General features: G+C 45.9%; 1 protein-coding gene across 1 annotated transcript in view; it reads right to left on the reverse strand.

Annotated features, from left to right (window-relative positions):
• DNAH6 (dynein axonemal heavy chain 6) overlaps positions 1-19,439 on the reverse strand; it is a 2,906,060-nt gene that overhangs the window by 1,606,051 nt on the left and 1,280,570 nt on the right. Inside the window, exon 39 of the mRNA XM_030192089.1 lies at positions 9,839-9,982. Within this exon, the coding sequence (XP_030047949.1) occupies positions 9,839-9,982 (144 nt within the window). The remainder of the gene's footprint in view (positions 1-9,838; positions 9,983-19,439) is intronic.

Consider the following 19,439-nt stretch of genomic DNA (forward strand, 5'->3'; position numbering starts at 1 on the left):
CTAGATGTGGGTACAGTGGGTTTGTGGTGGGTTTTGGAGGGCTTGCTGTTTCCTCCACAAATGTAACAGGTAGGGGGGATGGGCCTGGGTCCGCCTGCCTGAAGTGCACTGCACCCACTAAAACTGCTCCAAGGACCTGCATACTGCTGTCACAGACCTGAGTATGACATCTGAGGCTGGCAAAACATATTTTGAAATATATTTTTGAAGGTAGGAGGGGGTTAATGACTACTGGGGGAGTAAGGGGAGGTCATCCCCGATTCTCTCCAGTGGTCATCTGGTCAGTTTGGGCACCTTTTTGAGGCTTGGTCATAAGAAAACCAGGACCAGGTAAAGGCATCCAAGTGCTTGTCAGGGACGCCCTTTTTTTTCCATTATAGGTTGAGGATGTCCATGTGTTAGGCTAGTCCAAGTCCCGCCTTCGCTACACCTCCGGTACGCACCCTTGAACTTTGGCCGTCCCTGCGACAGAAAGCAGTTGGGGACACCCAAAATCGGCTTTCGATTATACCGATTTGGATGACCCTATGAGAAGGACGCCCATCTTCCGATTTCTGTCGAAAGATGGCCGTCCTTCTCTTTCGAAAATTAGCCTGATGGTCATTTATGGCGCTTCTTTGTGACCTAGGATGGCTATTCTTATGCTCCTATGACATACTAGTAAAAAGGTAAAATTATGTATCATACCTGATAATTTTCTTTCCATTAATCATAGCTGATCAATCCATAGACTGGTGGGTTGTGTCCATCTACCAGCAGGTGGAGATAGAGAGCAAACTTTTGCCTCCCTATATGTGGTCATGTGCTGCCGGAAACTCCTCAGTATGTCGATATCAAAGCTCCATCCGCAGGACTCAGCACTTAGAGAATTACACCCACGAAGGGACACTCTGCCCAGCTCACCACCGCCGAAACGGGGGAGGGGAATTAACCCAGCTCATCCCCACACAAGTGGGGGAGGGGAATCCGTCCAGCTCATCCCCGCGGAGCGGGGGAGGGACACCACACCCGCCGATGCGGGGGGATCTGGCTTATCCTGCAACCGCAACCGCGGGAGGAGCTGACTGACCCTAACACCGCCGAAGCGGGAGGGGTACAAAGCTGCCCTACAGCCGCACGAAGCGGGAGGGAGTGCCGGCAGAATTTAAATCTCAATCCAGCCCCGTAAAACGGAGGGGAGAGGAATGCAGCAGCTCACTGTAACACAAACTCGTCTCAACTCTTGAAGAATCCAAGTGAAAAAACTTGAACACGAAGTCTTTCTGAAGTAACTGAAGACTAAACTTGAACCTGAAATGCAACCAGAATAAAAACAGTACATATATCTGGGAGGGGCTATGGATTGATCAGCTATGATTAATGGAAAGAAAATTATCAGGTATGATACATAATTTTACCTTCCATATCATCAAGCTGATCAATCCATAGACTGGTGGGATGTACCGAAGCAGTACTCACCCAGGGCGGGACATTGAAATCCCTGACCTCAACACTGAAGCTCCAAACTAGGCCTCCGCCCGTGCAGCCACAGTCAAGCGGTAATGCTTGGAGAATGTATGAGCCGAAGCCCAAGTTGCCGCCTTGCATATCTCTTCCAAGGAGACGGACCCGGCCTCTGCCATCGAGGCCGCCTGAGCTCTAGTGGAGTGAGCTTTCAGCTGGATAGGCGGCACCTTCCCCGCGGCCACATAAGCCGCTGCAATGGCTTCCTTGACCCATCTTGCCACTGTAGGCTTAGCAGCCTGCAGACCCTTACGAGGACCTGCAAACAGGACAAACAGATGATCCGATTTCCGGAACTCATTGGTCACTTCCAAGTATCTGATGATGACTCGTCTCACATCCAGATATTTAAGAGCAGAGTACTCCTCTGGGTAGTCCTCCCTACGAAAGGAAGGGAGACAGAGCCGCTGATTCACATGGAAGCGAGAAACAATCTTGGGCAGGAAGGAAGGCACTGTGCGAATAGTCACTCCTGCCTCAGTGAACTGCAGAAAGGGCTCTCGACATGAGAGCGCCTGGAGCTCGGAAACTCTTCTGGCTGAAGTGATAGCCACCAAAAAGACTGCTTTCAACGTCAGGTCTTTCAGAGATGCCCTCGACAAGGGTTCAAAAGGCGGCTTCTGCAATGCTCTTAGCACCAGGTTGAGATTCCACGCAGGCACCACTGAGTGCAGAGGAGGGCGCAGGTGATTAACTCCCTTGAGAAAGCGCACCACATCTGGCTGCGAAGCCAGGGAAGCACCCTTCAGGTGGCCCCTGAAGCAAGCCAGAGCCGCTACCTGGACTTTAAGGGAACTGAGCGACAGGCCTTTCTCCAGACCTTCTTGCAGGAACGCCAACACTGAAGAAATTGGAGCAGTGAAGGGAGAAAGTGAGCCTGCTTCACACCACGCTGCAAATATACGCCAAACCCTGGCGTAAGCAGTAGAAGTAGAGCGCTTCCTCGCTCTCAGCATAGTGGCGATGACCTTGTCTGAGAAGCCCTTCTTTGTCAGACGCTGCCGCTCAATAGCCAGGCCGTAAGACCAAAGGGGGAGGGATCCTCCATCACCACGGGACCCTGATGTAACAGGCCCTGCTCCACTGGCAGCCGCAGAGGATCGTCGACTGAGAGCCTGATCAACTCCGCATACCAGGGACGTCTGGGCCAATCCGGACCCACCAGGATTACCCTGCCGGGATGCTTTGCCACCCGGTCTAGCACCCTGCCCAACATGGGCCAGGGCGGGAACACATAGAGAAGCTCTTGAGTCGGCCACTGTTGGAGAAGAGCATCTACTCCCAGGGATCGAGGGTCCCGTCCTCTGCTGAAAAAGCGCGGCACTTGGCAATTGGCCGATGACACCATCAGATCTAGGCTCGGCTGGCCCCAGCGCTTCGTGATGTCCAAGAACGCCTGAGCAGATAGCTGCCACTCTCCGGGCTCCAAGGTATGGCGACTGAGAAAGTCCGCCTTGACATTCATGACTCCGGCAATGTGGGCCGCTGACAGCTGCTCCAGGTTCGCTTCTGCCCACTGGCATAGATTCATAGCCTCCTTGGCTAGAGGGGCGCTCTTGGTACCTCCCTGGCGGTTGACATAGGCCACAGCCGTGGCATTGTCCGACAGGACCCGTACCGGCTTCAACACCAGTACCGGGATGAACTCCAAAAGCGCCAACCGAATGGCTCTGAGTTCCAGGAGGTTGATAGACCACTTTGCCTCTGCAGGAGACCAGAGCCCCTGCGCTGTCCTTCCCAAGCAGTGGGCTCCCCAGCCCGACAAAGAGGCGTCCGTCGTGACGACAATCCACTCCGGGGTCACCAGAGGCATTCCCGCAGACAACTTGTCTGTCTGCATCCACCAGCTCAGCGCCTTGCGCACTGCTGGGTCCAAGGGAAGGCGCACAGCATAATCCTCCGACATCGGAGTCCAGCGCTGCAGCAGAGATTGTTGTAGTGGTCTCATATGAGCCCTGGCCCAGGGCACTACTTCCATCGTGGCCGTCATAGAGCCCAACAGCTGCACATAGTCCCAAGCCCGAAGAGGAGAGGCTACTAGGAACTAGTCCACCTGAGCCTGAAGCTTGACAATCCGATTGTCTGGCAGGAACACTCTGCCCACTTGGGTGTCGAATCGAACTCCCAGATACTCCAGGGACTGAGTCGGGCGCAGCTGGCTTTTCTCCCAGTTGATGATCCATCCCAGGGAGCTCAAAAGAGCAACTACCCGGTCCACAGCTTTGCCGCACTCTGCATAAGAGGGGGCTCGGATCAACCAGTCGTCCAGATAAGGATGGACTTGTACTCCTTCCTTCCTCAGGAAGGCCGCGATGACCACCATTACTTTGGAGAAGGTCCGCGGAGCAGTAGCCAACCCGAACGGGAGGGCTCTGAACTGGAAGTGTCGGCCCAGGACTGCAAAACGCAGAAAGCGTTGATGAGGCCAGATGGGAATATGCAAGTACGCTTCCTTGATGTCCAAGGATGCCAGGTACTCCCCTGCCTTCACTGCCGCTATAACAGAGCGGAGAGTCTCCATGCGAAAGTGCCGCACTTTCAAGGCCCGATTGACCCCTTTGAGGTCGAGGATAGGCCGGACAGAACCTCCTTTCTTTGGTACCACAAAGTAAATGGAGTAACGCCCCTTGCCAAGCTGACTTTCTGGCACCGGAACGACCGCACCCAGGCGGATCAGATTGTCCAAAGTCTGCTGCACTGCCACAGCTTTGACCGGAGACTTGCAGGGAGAGAGTACAAACCCGTCTCTTAAGGGTCGGCAGAACTCTAGCTTGTAGCCATCTCTGATGACTTCCAGCACCCAAGCGTCTGAAGTTATTGTGGTCCACTCGCCCAGAAACGAGGACAGCCGTCCTCCAATCTGCACTGGGGCGTGGACCAAGGCCCCGTCATTGGGTACGAGACCCTGGGGGAGGACCGGAGGGAGCACCTCCGGGACGGCGGTCTCTGCGAAAGGAATGCTGCTTGGGGGAGAAATTCCTCTTAAAGGAAGAGGGGGCAGAGGAACCCGACCTGCCCGGGCGGTACCGACGGGCTTCCTGAAACCGTCCTCTGGAGGTACCGGGACGAGTACTAGCCCGAGCCCTGACCTCTGGTAACTTCTTGCCCTTAGACGTGCCGAGATCGGTCACGATTTTGTCCAGCTCGACCCCAAAGAGCAGCTTGCCTTTAAAAGGCAATCTAGCCAGGCGGGATTTAGAGGCGTGGTCAGCAGACCAATGTTTCAGCCAAAGCCACCGCCGCGCAGAGATTGTCTGAGCCATGCCTTTAGCTGAGGCCCTCAAGACATCATACAGCAAGTCTGCCAAATAGGCTAAGCCCGATTCCAGGGCCGGCCAATCAGCCCTCAAGGAATGATCCGAGGGGGAAGCCCGCTGCACCATAGTCAGGTACGCCCTGGCCACATAGGAGCCGCAAACTGAGGCCTGCAAACTTAAAGCAGCCGCCTCAAAGGACGACCTTAAGGCCGCCTCCAATCTTCTGTCTTGGGCGTCCTTTAGGGCCGTGCCACCTTCCACCGGCAACGCCGTTTTCTTAGTCACCGCAGTGATTAAAGAATCCACGGTAGGCCACAGATAGGCCTCACGTTCACTTTCAGTCAAAGGATAGAGGCGGGACATAGCCCTAGCCACTTTAAGGCTCGCTTCAGGGACATCCCATTGAGCCGAAATTAAGGTGTGCATTGCATCATGCACGTGGAAGGTTCTAGGCGGGCGCTTCGTCCCCAGCATAATGGCAGAGCCAACAGGGGCTGAGGGAGAGACGTCCTCCGGAGAGGAAATCTTCAAAGTGTCCATGGCCTGTATCAACAGGTTGGGCAAATCCTCTGAGCTAAAAAGCCGCGCTGCAGAGGGGTCATCCGCTCCATCCGAGCGGGGATCCGTCTCCTCCAAGGAATCCGCAAAGGACCGTTGGGAGAACTCAGATACGCTGCCCTCATCTACATCGGAGGAGACAAAGTCCTCCAAGGCCTGGGAATCAACCCGAGGGCGTTTACCTCTGGGAACCTCAACCTCTTTACCAGACGAGGGAGCAGGGGCAGCGTTTTGCATAAGGAAGGCCTGATGCAGCAGCAAAACAAACTCGGGGGAGAAACCCCCCAGACTGTGCACTTCCGCAGCCTGGGCTACAGCCCTAGACGCACCCTCAACCGGCGCTCGCAAGAGCGGGGGAGAGACATGCTGCGCATCCAAAATGGCGTCCGGCGCGACACTCCGCGAAGGAGCCGCGCGGGAAGAACGGCGCTTAACTTTAGCCGCTTTTGTGCCGTCGCCCAAATTAAGGGCGTTCATGGCATTAATGTCTCCAACCTCAAGGGCGGCCCAAGAAGAAGCCGTCCGAGCCGCGTGGCCGGCCAAGATGGCGGAGGCGAGGAGCGGGGGATGGGCGTTTATGGCGGGAAAAACCGCCACGCCGGAGGAAGGACCGGGACATTCATCGGTCACGAAACTGTCACCCAACAAGGGCGAATCAGGCTTTAAGACCCCCGCATCCCCTCTAGAAGCGCTCAAGCGATCCGGGGAGCGACTCTTTGCGCCCTCGCCCTCCGACGCCATATGCCACGAGGAGAAGAATCGGGGAACCCCCTGCCCGCTATAAAAAGGTAAAAATTACCTGCTTGCCGCTCCGAGCTGTAACGACCTGGTGTCCCAGTGAGTAGCTGCAATAAACGTTTAAATAAACGTCGAAATAAACGCCTTTAAGGACGTTCAAAATTTTTTTTTTTTTTTAACGGAGCCAGCGGGAGGGGGGAGAAAAGGAGGGACCTGGCACCACCAGGTTTGCACTTGCTCAAAAGAGCCCTCAACCCCAGGCACTCAACAAAACCTAAGAATTAGGCTTGGAGGCCTAGCCAGAGCTGCTGCTGTGTGTGACCACCACCTGCTGAGATAGAGAACATACTGAGGAGTTTCCGGCAGCACATGACCACATATAGGGAGGCAAAAGTTTGCTCTCTATCTCCACCTGCTGGTAGATGGACACAACCCACCAGTCTATGGATTGATCAGCTTGATGATATGGAAAGGCCCATTTCTGACACAAATGAAACGGGCGCTAGCAAGGTTTTCCTCGGAGTGTGTATGTTTGAGAGAGTGTATGTGAGAGTGACTGTGTGTGAGAGAGACAGAGTGAATGTGAGAGAGAGTGAGTGAGTCTGGGTGCGAGTGTGTCTGTGAGAGAGTGTGTGTGTGAGAATGAGAGTGTGTGCAAGTGCGTATGTGAGACACATTGTGAGAGAGAGTGTTTCACACAGATAGTGTGTGCGAGAGAGTGTGTGTGAGACACAGACTCTCTGTGAGACTGAGTGTATGAGACCAAGAGAGTGTGTGAGTGACTGTGTGACACATAGAGTGAATCTGATACAGTGTGAGACATAGAGTGTGTGAGAGTGAGAGAGAGAAAGACATTGACTGTGAGAGAGAGAGAGAGAGAGAGAGAGAGAGAGAGAGAGAGAGAGTGTGTATGTGTGGGAGATGCCTCCCCCCCCTATCTGGTGTCAGGCCCCCCCCTCTCTCTCTGGTGTCTGAGCGTTACTGTGCAGGACGCTGAGCTCTGGCTGTGCTTCAAGGAACTGACCAATCCTATCTAATAGAATGCACCTCCAACATTCTGAAGCTGAGAAACCTCGTGTGGTTGGTCACTTCTGCTCGTGACGAACCCGGAAGTACGTGATGTCAATTCAGGAGATGGATACAGAGAGCAGGAATGCCTCAGCCATGCAGTCAGCTTCAGAATGTTGGAGGTGCATTTTATTATATAGGATGTTGTATTCTATAATAGAATCTAGGTGCCCAGAAACCGTTATAGAATTCAAACTCAGGTTCTAGCATTTTGGCATCCAAATTTGGATGGCCTTTATAGATTTGCCCCAATAGTGCAAAAATGAAAAAAAGAAACAAAATTACATTTCTTCTTGTACTGAGCAAAATTTCAAGACATCAAAAATTCACATTTCCCAAAGCTAAGGTATTAATAAATTCAAAATTAATAAACAGAAATAAAATAAAACAAAAAAGGTAAAATGTTGCCTTTTTTATTGGACTACCCTTGTTATCTGTGCATTTTGGGGTCAATATTCAGTCGGCAATGCTCATCATTTTGCTGACGATCACTAACATTATACCCAAAAATTCAATGCCAGGCCATGTACCCGGCTTCAGCACTGAATGGGTAATTTATAAAGGTGCGCTAGCATTTTTAGCAAGCACTAAAAATAAGTGTTCAAAATAATAGACACCCATACAGTCCTATAGACGTCTCTAGTGTTTAGCGTGCGCTAATCATTAGTGCAAGCTAAAAAGGCTACCGCACCTTTGTAAATAGGGTTACCATATGACTCCAGATAAAGGAGGACATATTGAGCCAGTCCAGGTTTGATTTCCATTACTTTCAATGGAAGTAAAAACTGAACTGGCTCATTCTATCCTCCATTTTCTTGAACCATATGGTAACCCTATTAAAAGACCCCCCCTGAATTTCCAGGTTTATGGGGCTAGCTAAAACATACCCAGTTAAGTGTGATATTCAGCACTTAACTGGCTATGGGCCCTACATAAAGATAGGACTGACTTTTATATGGTTCTATTTATGCAGTTACCTTGGCTGGCTAAGTGCTGAATATCAGTACTTAACCAGCCAAGTGCTGACTCCACCCCCAGAACGCCCCCAAAATAGCCAGTTTTGAGATAGGTGCTAATTAGTCATTTTCAGCTGCAATAGCTAGTTAAGAGCCACTGAAAATGATTTAACTGGTCAGGAGCCATTTTTAGATGGTTAAATCGCTTTGAATATTGACCCACACATTTTGCTAATCATGTTGATCCCCAGTCTATGTTTTTTATAATTTTTCATTCCAAAGACTCTTGTCCATCTGCCATTTCTTCTTTTTCTGCTTGCCTTCTTCAGTTTCTGCCCTACATTCCTGTTTGACGTTTATCTTTCCTTGTAAGATTTCTTTCATTTATTTTTCTGTTTTTCTAGCCACTCATATTCCATCCCTCCTTCTTACCATCCAGTCCTCAATCTCCCTCATTTTTATCTACTAGCTTTCTATTTCTTTCGGTCAAAACCTTTCCACCCATTCTCCTACTTTCATCCATTGTCTTCATCCTGTTCATTCCCCCATCCTTCTCTCCTTCCCTAGCCTATTCTTCATCCACTAACTCTTCTCTATCCTCCCACTTCCCAGCTTCTCCATTCTCTATCTTCCTCCAATAGCATCATCTCCTCTCTTTACCTCCTTTTCTTTCTCCCCCAGCATCTCCTCATCTCCTGTTTCTTTCCACTCCTCAGTCATCACCTTAATTTGCAGGCTGCAGCAATAAAATAGGAAGCACATAGGGCATCTGAGCCCAGGAATGTTCTCCCTACTTTACACCGGTCTGCTGCTATAGAGGAACACTGAGCATGCACATGGGCTCAAAGTTCTTGAGCACATCCTGTTTTACTGCTGCAATGACAGGTTTGCTCTGGCAACCTGGCATCCCCAATCAAACTGTTGCCTAGGGATTTTGGCCCATCTTGTAAATAATTGTGTGTTCCCACTACATGATTAATTAGTCTGACCTCGTATCTTCTCAGACCGTTTTACAAAGTCTGAATACTAAAAAGCTCCATAATCAGAAGGACACACTGGAATACAAGAAGATAGTTTATTAGCATCTCACCAAAGGCAGTACAGGCAATTAGGTATTCATATCTGGAACATGGTGGAACAGCGCTTCGCGACACACAGCAGGTGCATTCTGTCTTCTCTCTTTAGCCTTCTGCTCCGATACCCTAGCAGACTGCCCTTTTTATACCTTTCTTGTACCATTCATTCCTATGGACCCTCACTTTTCTCACCAGCAGTCTTTGCCCATTATCGGGTGATAACAATGACTTCATATGTTTCCAAGCTCTAAGTATCAACAAATGATGTTCATTTCAACATCTGTTAATTAATGACTTCACATGTCATTTCGTTCCCTTCAGCCCCCCCCCCCCCCCCCCCGGCTGTGCCCTACTTGCATCTGACCCACTACTATCTTCCACTAGCCAAAACATCCTTGCTTGTAACTTTCTTGCTAGTGCCAGTGCAACTGTTATTTACAGAGCAGGTTCCCTCTCCTTCTGTCTGTTCTCAATTACCTCATTTCAGCATTTGCTGCAGTGAAATGTATCTGTGTCAGAGGTGATCTTTGATTCTTAGAGGCCTAGCTCTGAGCTCTAGGCCTGAGCCCTTGGCCTGTATTTCACTGAAAGCAAGTGACAGCATTTTTCTACAATTTCACCCTCTCACTATGCCTCAATGTATATTTATCAATTAAAACTTTAAAACAGAAGCTGTTCTTACCTTGGCTTCTGGATTATCTTCAAACTGTTGTCTGACGTATGTATCAAAAGCATCCCAGTAATTCTCAGTTAAATTACCACCGACAGACCACAAGTAACAGAAGGCAAATGTCTGGCATACTATACTATTTAATCTTGATTGCTCCTGTGACAATGAAATACCCAAGTCAATTACAAACCATTTATTTACATGCTTGTTATTATATTTTCTTCATTTTTCCGATATAAAATTGTTAGTGTTCATCTCACAGGCCTCGCGTCTTCAGATGCCAATGCTCATGTCTATTAATTTACATCACTCATTACCATTCAGTCATATAAACAACAGATGTCTATCATACTCTTTGATGTATTTAATCAACGTTTTGGTGAATATTGAGCTGAAGCTGACAGTGGGGTTATTTAAATGATGGCCAAGTGTTTATAAGAACATATATTTTCAGTGCTGCTATTCTGATGACCAGCAGTGCTGAATATAGGTATAGACTGCTGACTGCTTTAACTATTGTCACCCCCTGGTGATGGAATGCCATCAAGATTCTGCATGCTGGTCCAGTAGTGAGGAAGAGGAGGCCTAGACTAGCTAGAGGTGGATTCACTTAAAGACTCTCAGATGGGAAGACAGTTGCCCAGGAACTCTGGAGATGCTACTGCAGAGGTTTTCAACCCAGTCCTTGGGGCACACACAGGTTGGGGTTTTCAGGATATCCTATTCTGAAAACCCCGATTGGTTGGGTGTGCCCCGAGGACTGGGTTGAAAATATCTGTGCTACTGGTTTCTTAATAACAGGCTCCCAGTCTGGATGGTTCATCGTCAATAAAGCAGCCTGAGATATGCCATTCCTCATGCATCTATTTTATTATAAACCATTAACCCAGATCAGAACGTCAGTTTATGATAGTTATTCTTCATTCACTAAATCTTCTCTATTTTCCAATTCAGCATTTCCTCTTCTCACAAAGCTTGCACACACTGTAGAAAAAAATGCTGGGAAGTTCGTGTTTATTTTGTTTTTATGTTAATTCTAGGGTTAGAAGGCTTGGTATTTTGAAGATATTTGATTTTCCCTCAGTTAAGGGAAAAAAGTGTTTAAAGATCTTTGAAAAATTACTGGCTTTTCAAGCAGCAAGGGTCTGGAAGAATTTTGCTGTTTTATCTCTCAGTAGTACTTCACATTTAGAATGAAGGTTAAAACATGTTTATTTAAAAGATGTGTTTTACAAGAAAACTAATATTTTAGGTTGTATTTGTATTTATTTAGATTTTATGTAATTCCCAGAGACTGTTCTGGGCTCATGACTCCTGTAATCTGCTTAGAACTGTGAGGTTAAAGTGGGATATAAGTTTGAAATATAATGTAATGTAACTTTCTATACCACCTTACCTAAATGGCAGATCCAGGTGGTTCACAGGCTAAAATACATCAAATGCTGGCAATTGATCTTAAACATGTACAGATAAATCCTTGATCTAGATTCTTAATGCTCTCCAGCCCTCTTAGATATAGGCTTTGGTTGCAAATCCTGCAAATTGTTCCCCTCCTTTGGTCTGGAGAACTGATAAAAAACAAACCAAAACAAACCAAAAAACCCTCACACTGCAGGTTTCTTCTCTAACCTTATCTATCCACTTGCACAGTTGGGTTAAATTAAGGCTCAGTAACCCTCTCTCTGCCTTTCTTTTCTCCCAGTCCATACTTCATATTCAAGCAAAATACATCTCCCCTAATGAGAATATCTTCAGCCTCTAACAAATACCAAAACACAGCAGAACAAAACTCTGTTCACCTCAAGCTTACTGTGACTAGTATACGCTACAGCATCCTTTTGATGGGACTTCTGAGCTGGGTCTCATTTCTATGGAATTTGGATCACGTAACTTAGGGTCCACTGCCATGGGCAATCTCAGCCCATGAGTTTTTCTAGGTGGGGGCAAGCTATGTAGGGTCCTCTTTGACCTGGGTCCTTCACCTGATCCAACCTGGCTCCCTTCTGGCTTCTATACTTAATAATTATTTCAAATAAAGCACTCCTTAGAACATTAATATATGATAAACATTTAATAATTGACCGACATGTGCCCATAACATGAATCTATACTCAGAACTCACATTCACTTGCCCATTCGCTCTAACTCCTACATCCTTTTGTTTCCCATACCATTCTTATCGCAATACTAAATCAATATGAACATAGCACAGTTTACAAATAGAGAACTTAAATTTCAGTTCTTTACCACCATCACTTTCGCATGGTTGAAATTTTGAAATTCAATCAAATGTCTCAGTCATATTCGTCAATCCACTGATTGTGTTATGCCAATATTTGTTCAGTGTTATGTATAAACGGTTTTTATTGATGGACATATTTCAATTCAAACATATTAGATACTTACAATTTATATCCTTACTGATATTTCTATAACAGCAACATATCTTACAACATGTCTATCCCATCGCTTTTTTAACATTTGCCCCCGCCCCCTTCCCCCCCCCCCCCAGGAAAATGAAAAAACAACAACCTCTGAATTTGAGCTTCATACTTCATATTGACACTCTCGTCAAATCTTATCCAATTCTTAGTCGCTTACACGAGGGCTTATAACTTCATTATATCGGTCCTAGCCTATTAAGTACAGCACTTCTGGCTTTATGAGATATATTTTGCAAATAAAGAGTCCAAACATTAAGAAATTTCTTTCTTCTCCTCAAGTTGTCATAGGCTTCCCTTGCCTCCATTTGTTCAGTGTTATTATCCAATGCAAAAAGTATATGATGCGAGCTTTTCTCTCTGCTCAAAGAGGCTTGTTTCAGGGAGAGCTGTGCGGCCAGGGAATGGCTACCAAGAAACCTTGTGCATCTCCGATAACCTCAGCTTACTGCCTTTATCTCATCCAGGTCCTCAATGCGTGACCGCATTATGAAACTTTCCTTCATCAGGAGGAACCATTTGACGGATTCAACGGGACTTTCACATCCCTGACTTGGAACAAAGTCCCGCTGAGATAATCAAATTTGCTGATAACACAAAGTTATTCAAAGTAGTCAAATCGCGGGAAGATTGTGAAAAACTACAAGAGGACCTTACGAGACTGAGAGACAGGGCATCTAAATAGCAGATGACATTTAATGTGAACAAGTGCAAAGTGATGCATGTGGGAAAGAGGAACTCAAACTATAACTACGTCATGCAAGGATCAGCATTGGGAGTCACGGACCGAGAAAGGGATCTAGGTATCATCGTTGATGATACGTTGAAAACTTCTGCTCAATGTGCTGCTGTGGCTAGGAAAGCAAATAGAATGTTGGGTATCATTAGGAAAGGATTGAAAACAAAAATAAGGATATTATTCTGCCACTGTATCGCTCCATGGTGCGACTGCACCTTGAGTATTGTGTTCAATTCTGGTCGCCACACCTCAAAAAAGACATAGTGGAATTGGAAAAGGTGCAGAGAAGGGCGACAAAGATGATACAGGGGATGGGACGACTTCTCTATCAGGATAGGCTGAAGAGGCTGGGGCTCTTCAGCTTGGAGAAAAGGTGGCTGATGGGAGATATGATAGAGGTCTATAAGAAAATGAGTGGAACGGGTCGATGTGGAGCGCCTGTTTACGTTTTCCAAAAATACTAGGACAAGGGGGCATGCGATGAAGCTGCAGTGTGGTAAATTTAAAACGAATCGGAGGAAATTTTTCTTCACTCAACGCGTAGTTAAACTCTGGAATTCGCTGCCGGAAAAGGTGGTTAAGGCGGTTAACTTAGCGGACTTCAAAAAAGGGTTGGATGGCTTCCTGGAGGAAAAAGCCATAGAATGTTATTGAATGGACGAGGGAATAATACAATATTTCAAGGATGGGCGGGACAAATTGCTTGTTCTTTTGTCTGCTGTCGGTGACAGGGTGCTGGGCTTGATGGACCCTTGGTCTGTCCCAGCATGGCGATGCTTATCTACTTATGATCTATGCACCCTAAGCCTCTGTCACATACCACACCCCCCTCTTAGACATGGCTAAGCCCTTTTACGTAAATTGGCCCACAGTCTATGACAGGGACCCATCTTTTTGCCAAGCCTTTATCACCCACAACACAAGTACTGTATGCTACCCTATTATTTCTGTAACCCAATCAACAATTCACTTCCTCATTCTTTGGTAGCTTATCAACAACAGAAATATCCCAGTCCAGTCCCTTTCCTTGCACATTTCCTTTTTCTTTTGGACCTTCACTAGACTTTTTTCCTGATTTCCTCACCAGAACTCATAGATCAGGGTTTCCAGTTCTTGTTTATAAAGGTTCTATTCTCCTTTGATGGGGTCTATGTCCTATCCCATAAGAAACCTCTGGCCTAGGAGGAAGGTGAAGGTGGGGACCAAAACCAAAGAATTAGCTTCAGTCCTGCAAGGGAAAATAGAGCTCACCAGCTGTGTGAACCACAAGATAAATTCCCAGAGAAACAGCTAGAACTGGGAGATCACATGACAGTCAGAAGGAGGTTCTCTGGCCCTTCCAATAGAATTCATGGATCAGTAGGGCCTCCAACCTCAATATTCAGTGCCAGTGTCCGGACATGGCCCGGCAGTGAATATCGAGGGATAAAGGTAGCTGGTGACAATCAGCCTTTTAAAATACACTGAACCCTGCCGGCTGAAAAAACATATATAAATGTTGTGCCCTGTCTTGGAGGAATCATCGTGGGGGGGGGGGGGGGGGGGGGGGAGAGAGGCCTCTGACTCCCTGATTAGAACTTAGAGTTGATGGACTGTACAAAATAGTCTTGCCCTTTTAAGGTTGACAGGTATAGGGACCTCTCAGGGAGAAGATAACATTTCTCTTTTAAGTAAGAGGGGCAGATAGGAAAGTTCTGGCTCTTTCTGGAAGAGGAGTGTTCTGGAAAGGGTGAAGATTGGTCCAAATAGCTTCATAACAGCTCTCCCCATAAAAGCAGAAAAAGAGAAGACAGGAGAAGGTGGTACTGGAGAGAAATAACCCACCTGAGAAAAAGGAGAGACTGCAGGGCCTGAGGAACTCCAGCTCAAAAAGCCTTTGGGAGGAACGACTGCAGAGAAACTGAACGGAGACAAGATACTTACCTTGAAACTGGGGAGAGGTTCCATTCTGGGTTTTTTTTTTATTGTTTTTTATTTTTTCCCCCTTGTTTGATGTTGGAAGTATTTTCTTTGGAACAGAGACTAACAGCAAAAGGTGGAGAACAGGACTGTAAAGTCATACAAAGTGTTGTCCTGTCTGAATATTAGCATCATAGCTAAGAGCTTTGGTTCAAGGCCTGACTTTGGTTCAGGATCTAAAAATGACAGAGAAGCTTACAGGCCTGTAACTCTAATTTGAACTCTAGAGTTACAGTAAAGCTCCTGAGCTGTTGTGACACCCTCATGCAGCAAAATGAGGAAGGGGCTAGGGTACAAAAACCTCAATAACAGGATGGTGCGGTCTACCAACAGGGCAGAGTGAGTTACACCCAGGAAGATATGGTCAAAATGCAGAACTGGGTGGTCTCGCAAGTAGATGACCAAGCTTTCCAAGCAATGTTAAAAATAGCCAAGCATGTACAGTAGAATTCTAGGAAATATTAACTGTTATGTAACCATATATAGTCATTAAGGTATTGACTACAAAATTAACATATATCCAATAAGGTGTGAATATGTCATTTTACCGGTATCCTGAATGAGCATATAAAACTGAGTGTACTTCCTATTTCAATGGAGAATCTGAACAGCCAGCACTTTTGTATGGGCAGCAAGTCTCCCAAAAACAATTGTCAATTGTAATTATACCTGGTGAGTAGAGAGAGAATAAAATATCTAATTGCTTTTCTAACCAAAACGCAGCCTTGGGTGATTTATTTATTCCTAGGTATTAGTGGGTGGACCACCGTATTGGGAGGGATAAATACAGTCAAAAATACATTTGTGACCCTGACGTATTGGAGGAAGTATCTGGTTGACCCACTTTTTGGGGTCCCAGCTACCGAGTGTCCTGTTTCAAGTCGCGAGATTCAGGATACACTCGTGTGCAGTAAACAAAGCCCAGGTTTCACACAGCAGGATCCCTGAGGACACCTGAAGACAAAAGTAAAGAAGTGTCGTGTTTCAAGCAGCTGGATTCCCAACACACCTGCATATCCTGGTGAGGACAAAGACTGGTGAGTATACAATTTTATAGTTATTTATGCTTGGTCCTAGGTCTACATTCTTAGCATAGGTGTTTCAAAAGAGTAGAATAACAATTACCCATGGTTAGTCCTATGGTCTGATCACCCATAGGTGTTTTAAAAGGCCAGGGTACATTTCAGATTCCTAGTTGGTCCTAAGTCTCGAGTGTTAGACTAGGTGTTTTAAAAGGCTAGATTTATTGATTTGAACTACTGCACTTCCTCTTTGAGTTTTAAATTCTGTCACATACTTACTGAATAGGATCCACACCTCTGGATATAGTCCTGAGATATTTTCCAGGAGAAAAGAAAGCACTTACTCAGATATGTGATAAATGGCACAAGTGGAGTAAGAAACAACTAGATTTGTGCTGGCCACAAAAGGGAACTTTTGATGCCAAAACTTTGTATAAACTAGTGCAATACAATGAGTCCTTTAAGAAAGGCAAGTCTTGCACTAAGCATCGCCAGGCTATAAATAAATGGATTTTGGTGGGAGACAGAGAACAGGAAGTAAAATCTCTGCCTGATTCCTCTACTTTCCCTCCTCCACCACCTACTTCTATGGCACAAGCATTCCCACCGCCTTATGAGAAGTCTGTACATCCAGATACCACAAAGGTACTTGCCTGTGGTACTGCTGTTGGTTATGAAAAATTATACTCTGATCTCATTGCCATTGACCCCAGTGCCCCTGTGGTCATTGCCCCTACAGCTGACCTTTTCACTGTTCAAATTAATGGTGTTGTGGACTTGGTACCCATGCCCACACCAAGCGCAGCAGAATTGATCTCAGTGCCCAGACCAATACCAGGCACTGTGAACTCGATTCCATTGCCTAGACCGCATAATGCTGATTTAATTTCTTTACCTAACCGGGACCCAGATCCTGTTGCCCCTATCAATCATACTGTTTTGTCCACTAAAGAAGATGAAGTCCTTGGACATATAACCGATGAAAGCCCAGATGATAGAGCACGAGGGGCTCGCCTTGATGCCCTCCTTGATGCCACCCTTAAAGAGATAGGACACGACCTTGACAGGTTGAAGCAAGGTGCCGGTACTCTTCATGCACAGCAAACCCCCCAGGTCTGTTATAGCCCACCGTACCCAAGCCCAGGTGGCTGCCCGAGCTGCTGCTCAGGCAGCCCTTCAAAGTGCCCACTCTTTACCTGCTGAGTCCAAAGAACATCAGAGCACTATGCCCGTGGACTCTACTCCCAAGCCCTCATACCCATCTGGTGCTAAGATTGCAGCAGGGAGATGGCAGAAAGAGGGAGCCTGCCCTAAATTCTTGGGATATAATGGTGAGGTCCCTACTACCCCAAATGAATATGTTGCTCAACAGGAGAGATCCTGGTATTGGGTTCAACCCTGGGCTGACAACTTGGAATCTTGGTCAGAATCCCTGTACCCTCAGTCTAACATTTATCCCCAAGAGGGATCATTACAAATGTCCGCACATAAGACTGCCAGAGACCTCATATACTTGTACCCCGATCCCGGCTGGGGTCCTAGGGTTACAACTTATATGCAAGAAGGTCTCAAAGTTTGGAAAACATATGAAAATAAATGTACTGTCAGTCCTCCAATTAAACTGTTATCTCTGTTTAACAAATTGTCTAACAGAGTAGCACACACTGAGTATGTCCCATACTCTAATGTTGATTTTATTTATTTATTTTATTTTTGAACAATTTTACAATAATTTCAAGAATACATCTTGGTTAGACAAGATGATTAACGAAGAAAAAGGATTAATAATATCATCTTATATGATTTCCATCTTATATTTAGGTAACATAAAAAAAGAAAGTAAATAAACTAGTCAAAGTAAATAGGTTTACAATATAAGATGAAAAATCTGTATCAGACTTCCATTATAGTATTCATCTATAGTCCACTATTTAGGAGGCATATCAATATATCTGAGGAATTATTTCTTTAGAAAAGTAAAGGCTGAGAGGAAGTTGCAGGAATTCCTAAATATTTCACGGAGTAAATGTAATAATTTGTCCTGATTGTACTGGAGGTAACAAGGCTATTTTAGAGTCCAAAAAAACATTAAATTGCTTAGGGTCAAAAAACACATATTTTACAGAATTTAATTTTACAGCACATTTGCATGGGAAATTTAACCAGAAAAGAGAGCCCAACTGTTGTACCTTTGGGCGTAATTTAAGAAATTCTTTACGGCGTTTTTGGGTTGCTTTAGAGATATCCGGATATATTCTTATTTTATAAGTCAAAAAAAGTTGTTCTCTATGTAGGAAATATTGCTTAAGAATCCAATCTCTGTCCGGTTGTAATACAGACTATTAAGGTTGATGGCATTAAGCCTAAGTTATCATCTTCTATAACTTGTGTTAAGTTCAGTTCCAAGGTATCAAATGGTATTTCTGTTCCTGGATCCTCCAATTGTTCTTTCTCCTTTTTTTATATTGTAACAGGTAATATATTTTTGATATAGGAGGATATGCATTTTCTGGAATCTTCAGAACCTCATTTAAATATCTTTTAAAAGTTATTAACGAGGCTATCATAGCCTGTTTTGGAAAGTTTATCTATCTAAGAGTGTTAGACCTCTGTGTGTTTTCCAATATTTCTATTTTGTTCTGAAGGTATTGATTTTCTTTTATTAAAGTGGCTTGTACCTGTTGAGAGTGTTGTATTTCTTTCATATTATTCTCCATTGATTTATCCAACATTTGCAACTTTCCTTCTAATACAGGTATTTTATTAAATACGGTCTGAGATTGATCAACAAATGAGGAAAATTGCTGTGAGAACAAAGTTTCCAGTTTCTTTAGAGCCTCTCAAATGGCTTCCAAGGTTATATTGTCTGGTTTCTCCCCCAATAAAGACTTACTTGATAAATCTGAATATATGGTTCCTTCTATCAGCCCTGTTGCCTTCATCAGTTGATCTCCCATCAGGATTTTCCCTTCCATTGTTTCCAGCACTGCTTGTGCGTTCTCTCTCGGCAGAGCTCCATTTGAGTTGGGTCCTGTGCCGGTAAACCCCGTCGCCTCTTGGGTACTAGGGATTTCCCGGTCCCTTCTTGGCATGTCTGCCGGCATGGAAGGGGCTGACTGTTGTTCAGGGCTCAATGTTGTTTCTGTCTCCAGGCAAGGGGCGGCTCTCCTTTCCCTGCTCTCTCCGTCCGCGGAGCTCCAGCACATGACATAATTCCTGAACCAAAGAAACGCTCCAACATGCCAACCGATGGCAGAACAGCAGCTGCAGGAATCACTCTCTGCCTGCCTCTTCTCTTTGGCATCTTAGGAAAAAGTTCAGGAGGAAATTAAGAGTAGCACATACTGAGTATGTCCCATACTCTAATGTTGATTTGATGAGATCAGCCCAACAATTACCTGACCTCACTGAGGGAGGGAATAAATGGGTAAGTAAGTTCTCAGAATTAACCA

This window comes from Microcaecilia unicolor, chromosome 2 (genome assembly GCF_901765095.1).
Source record: "Microcaecilia unicolor chromosome 2, aMicUni1.1, whole genome shotgun sequence".
Taxonomy (NCBI): Eukaryota; Metazoa; Chordata; class Amphibia; order Gymnophiona; family Siphonopidae; genus Microcaecilia; species Microcaecilia unicolor.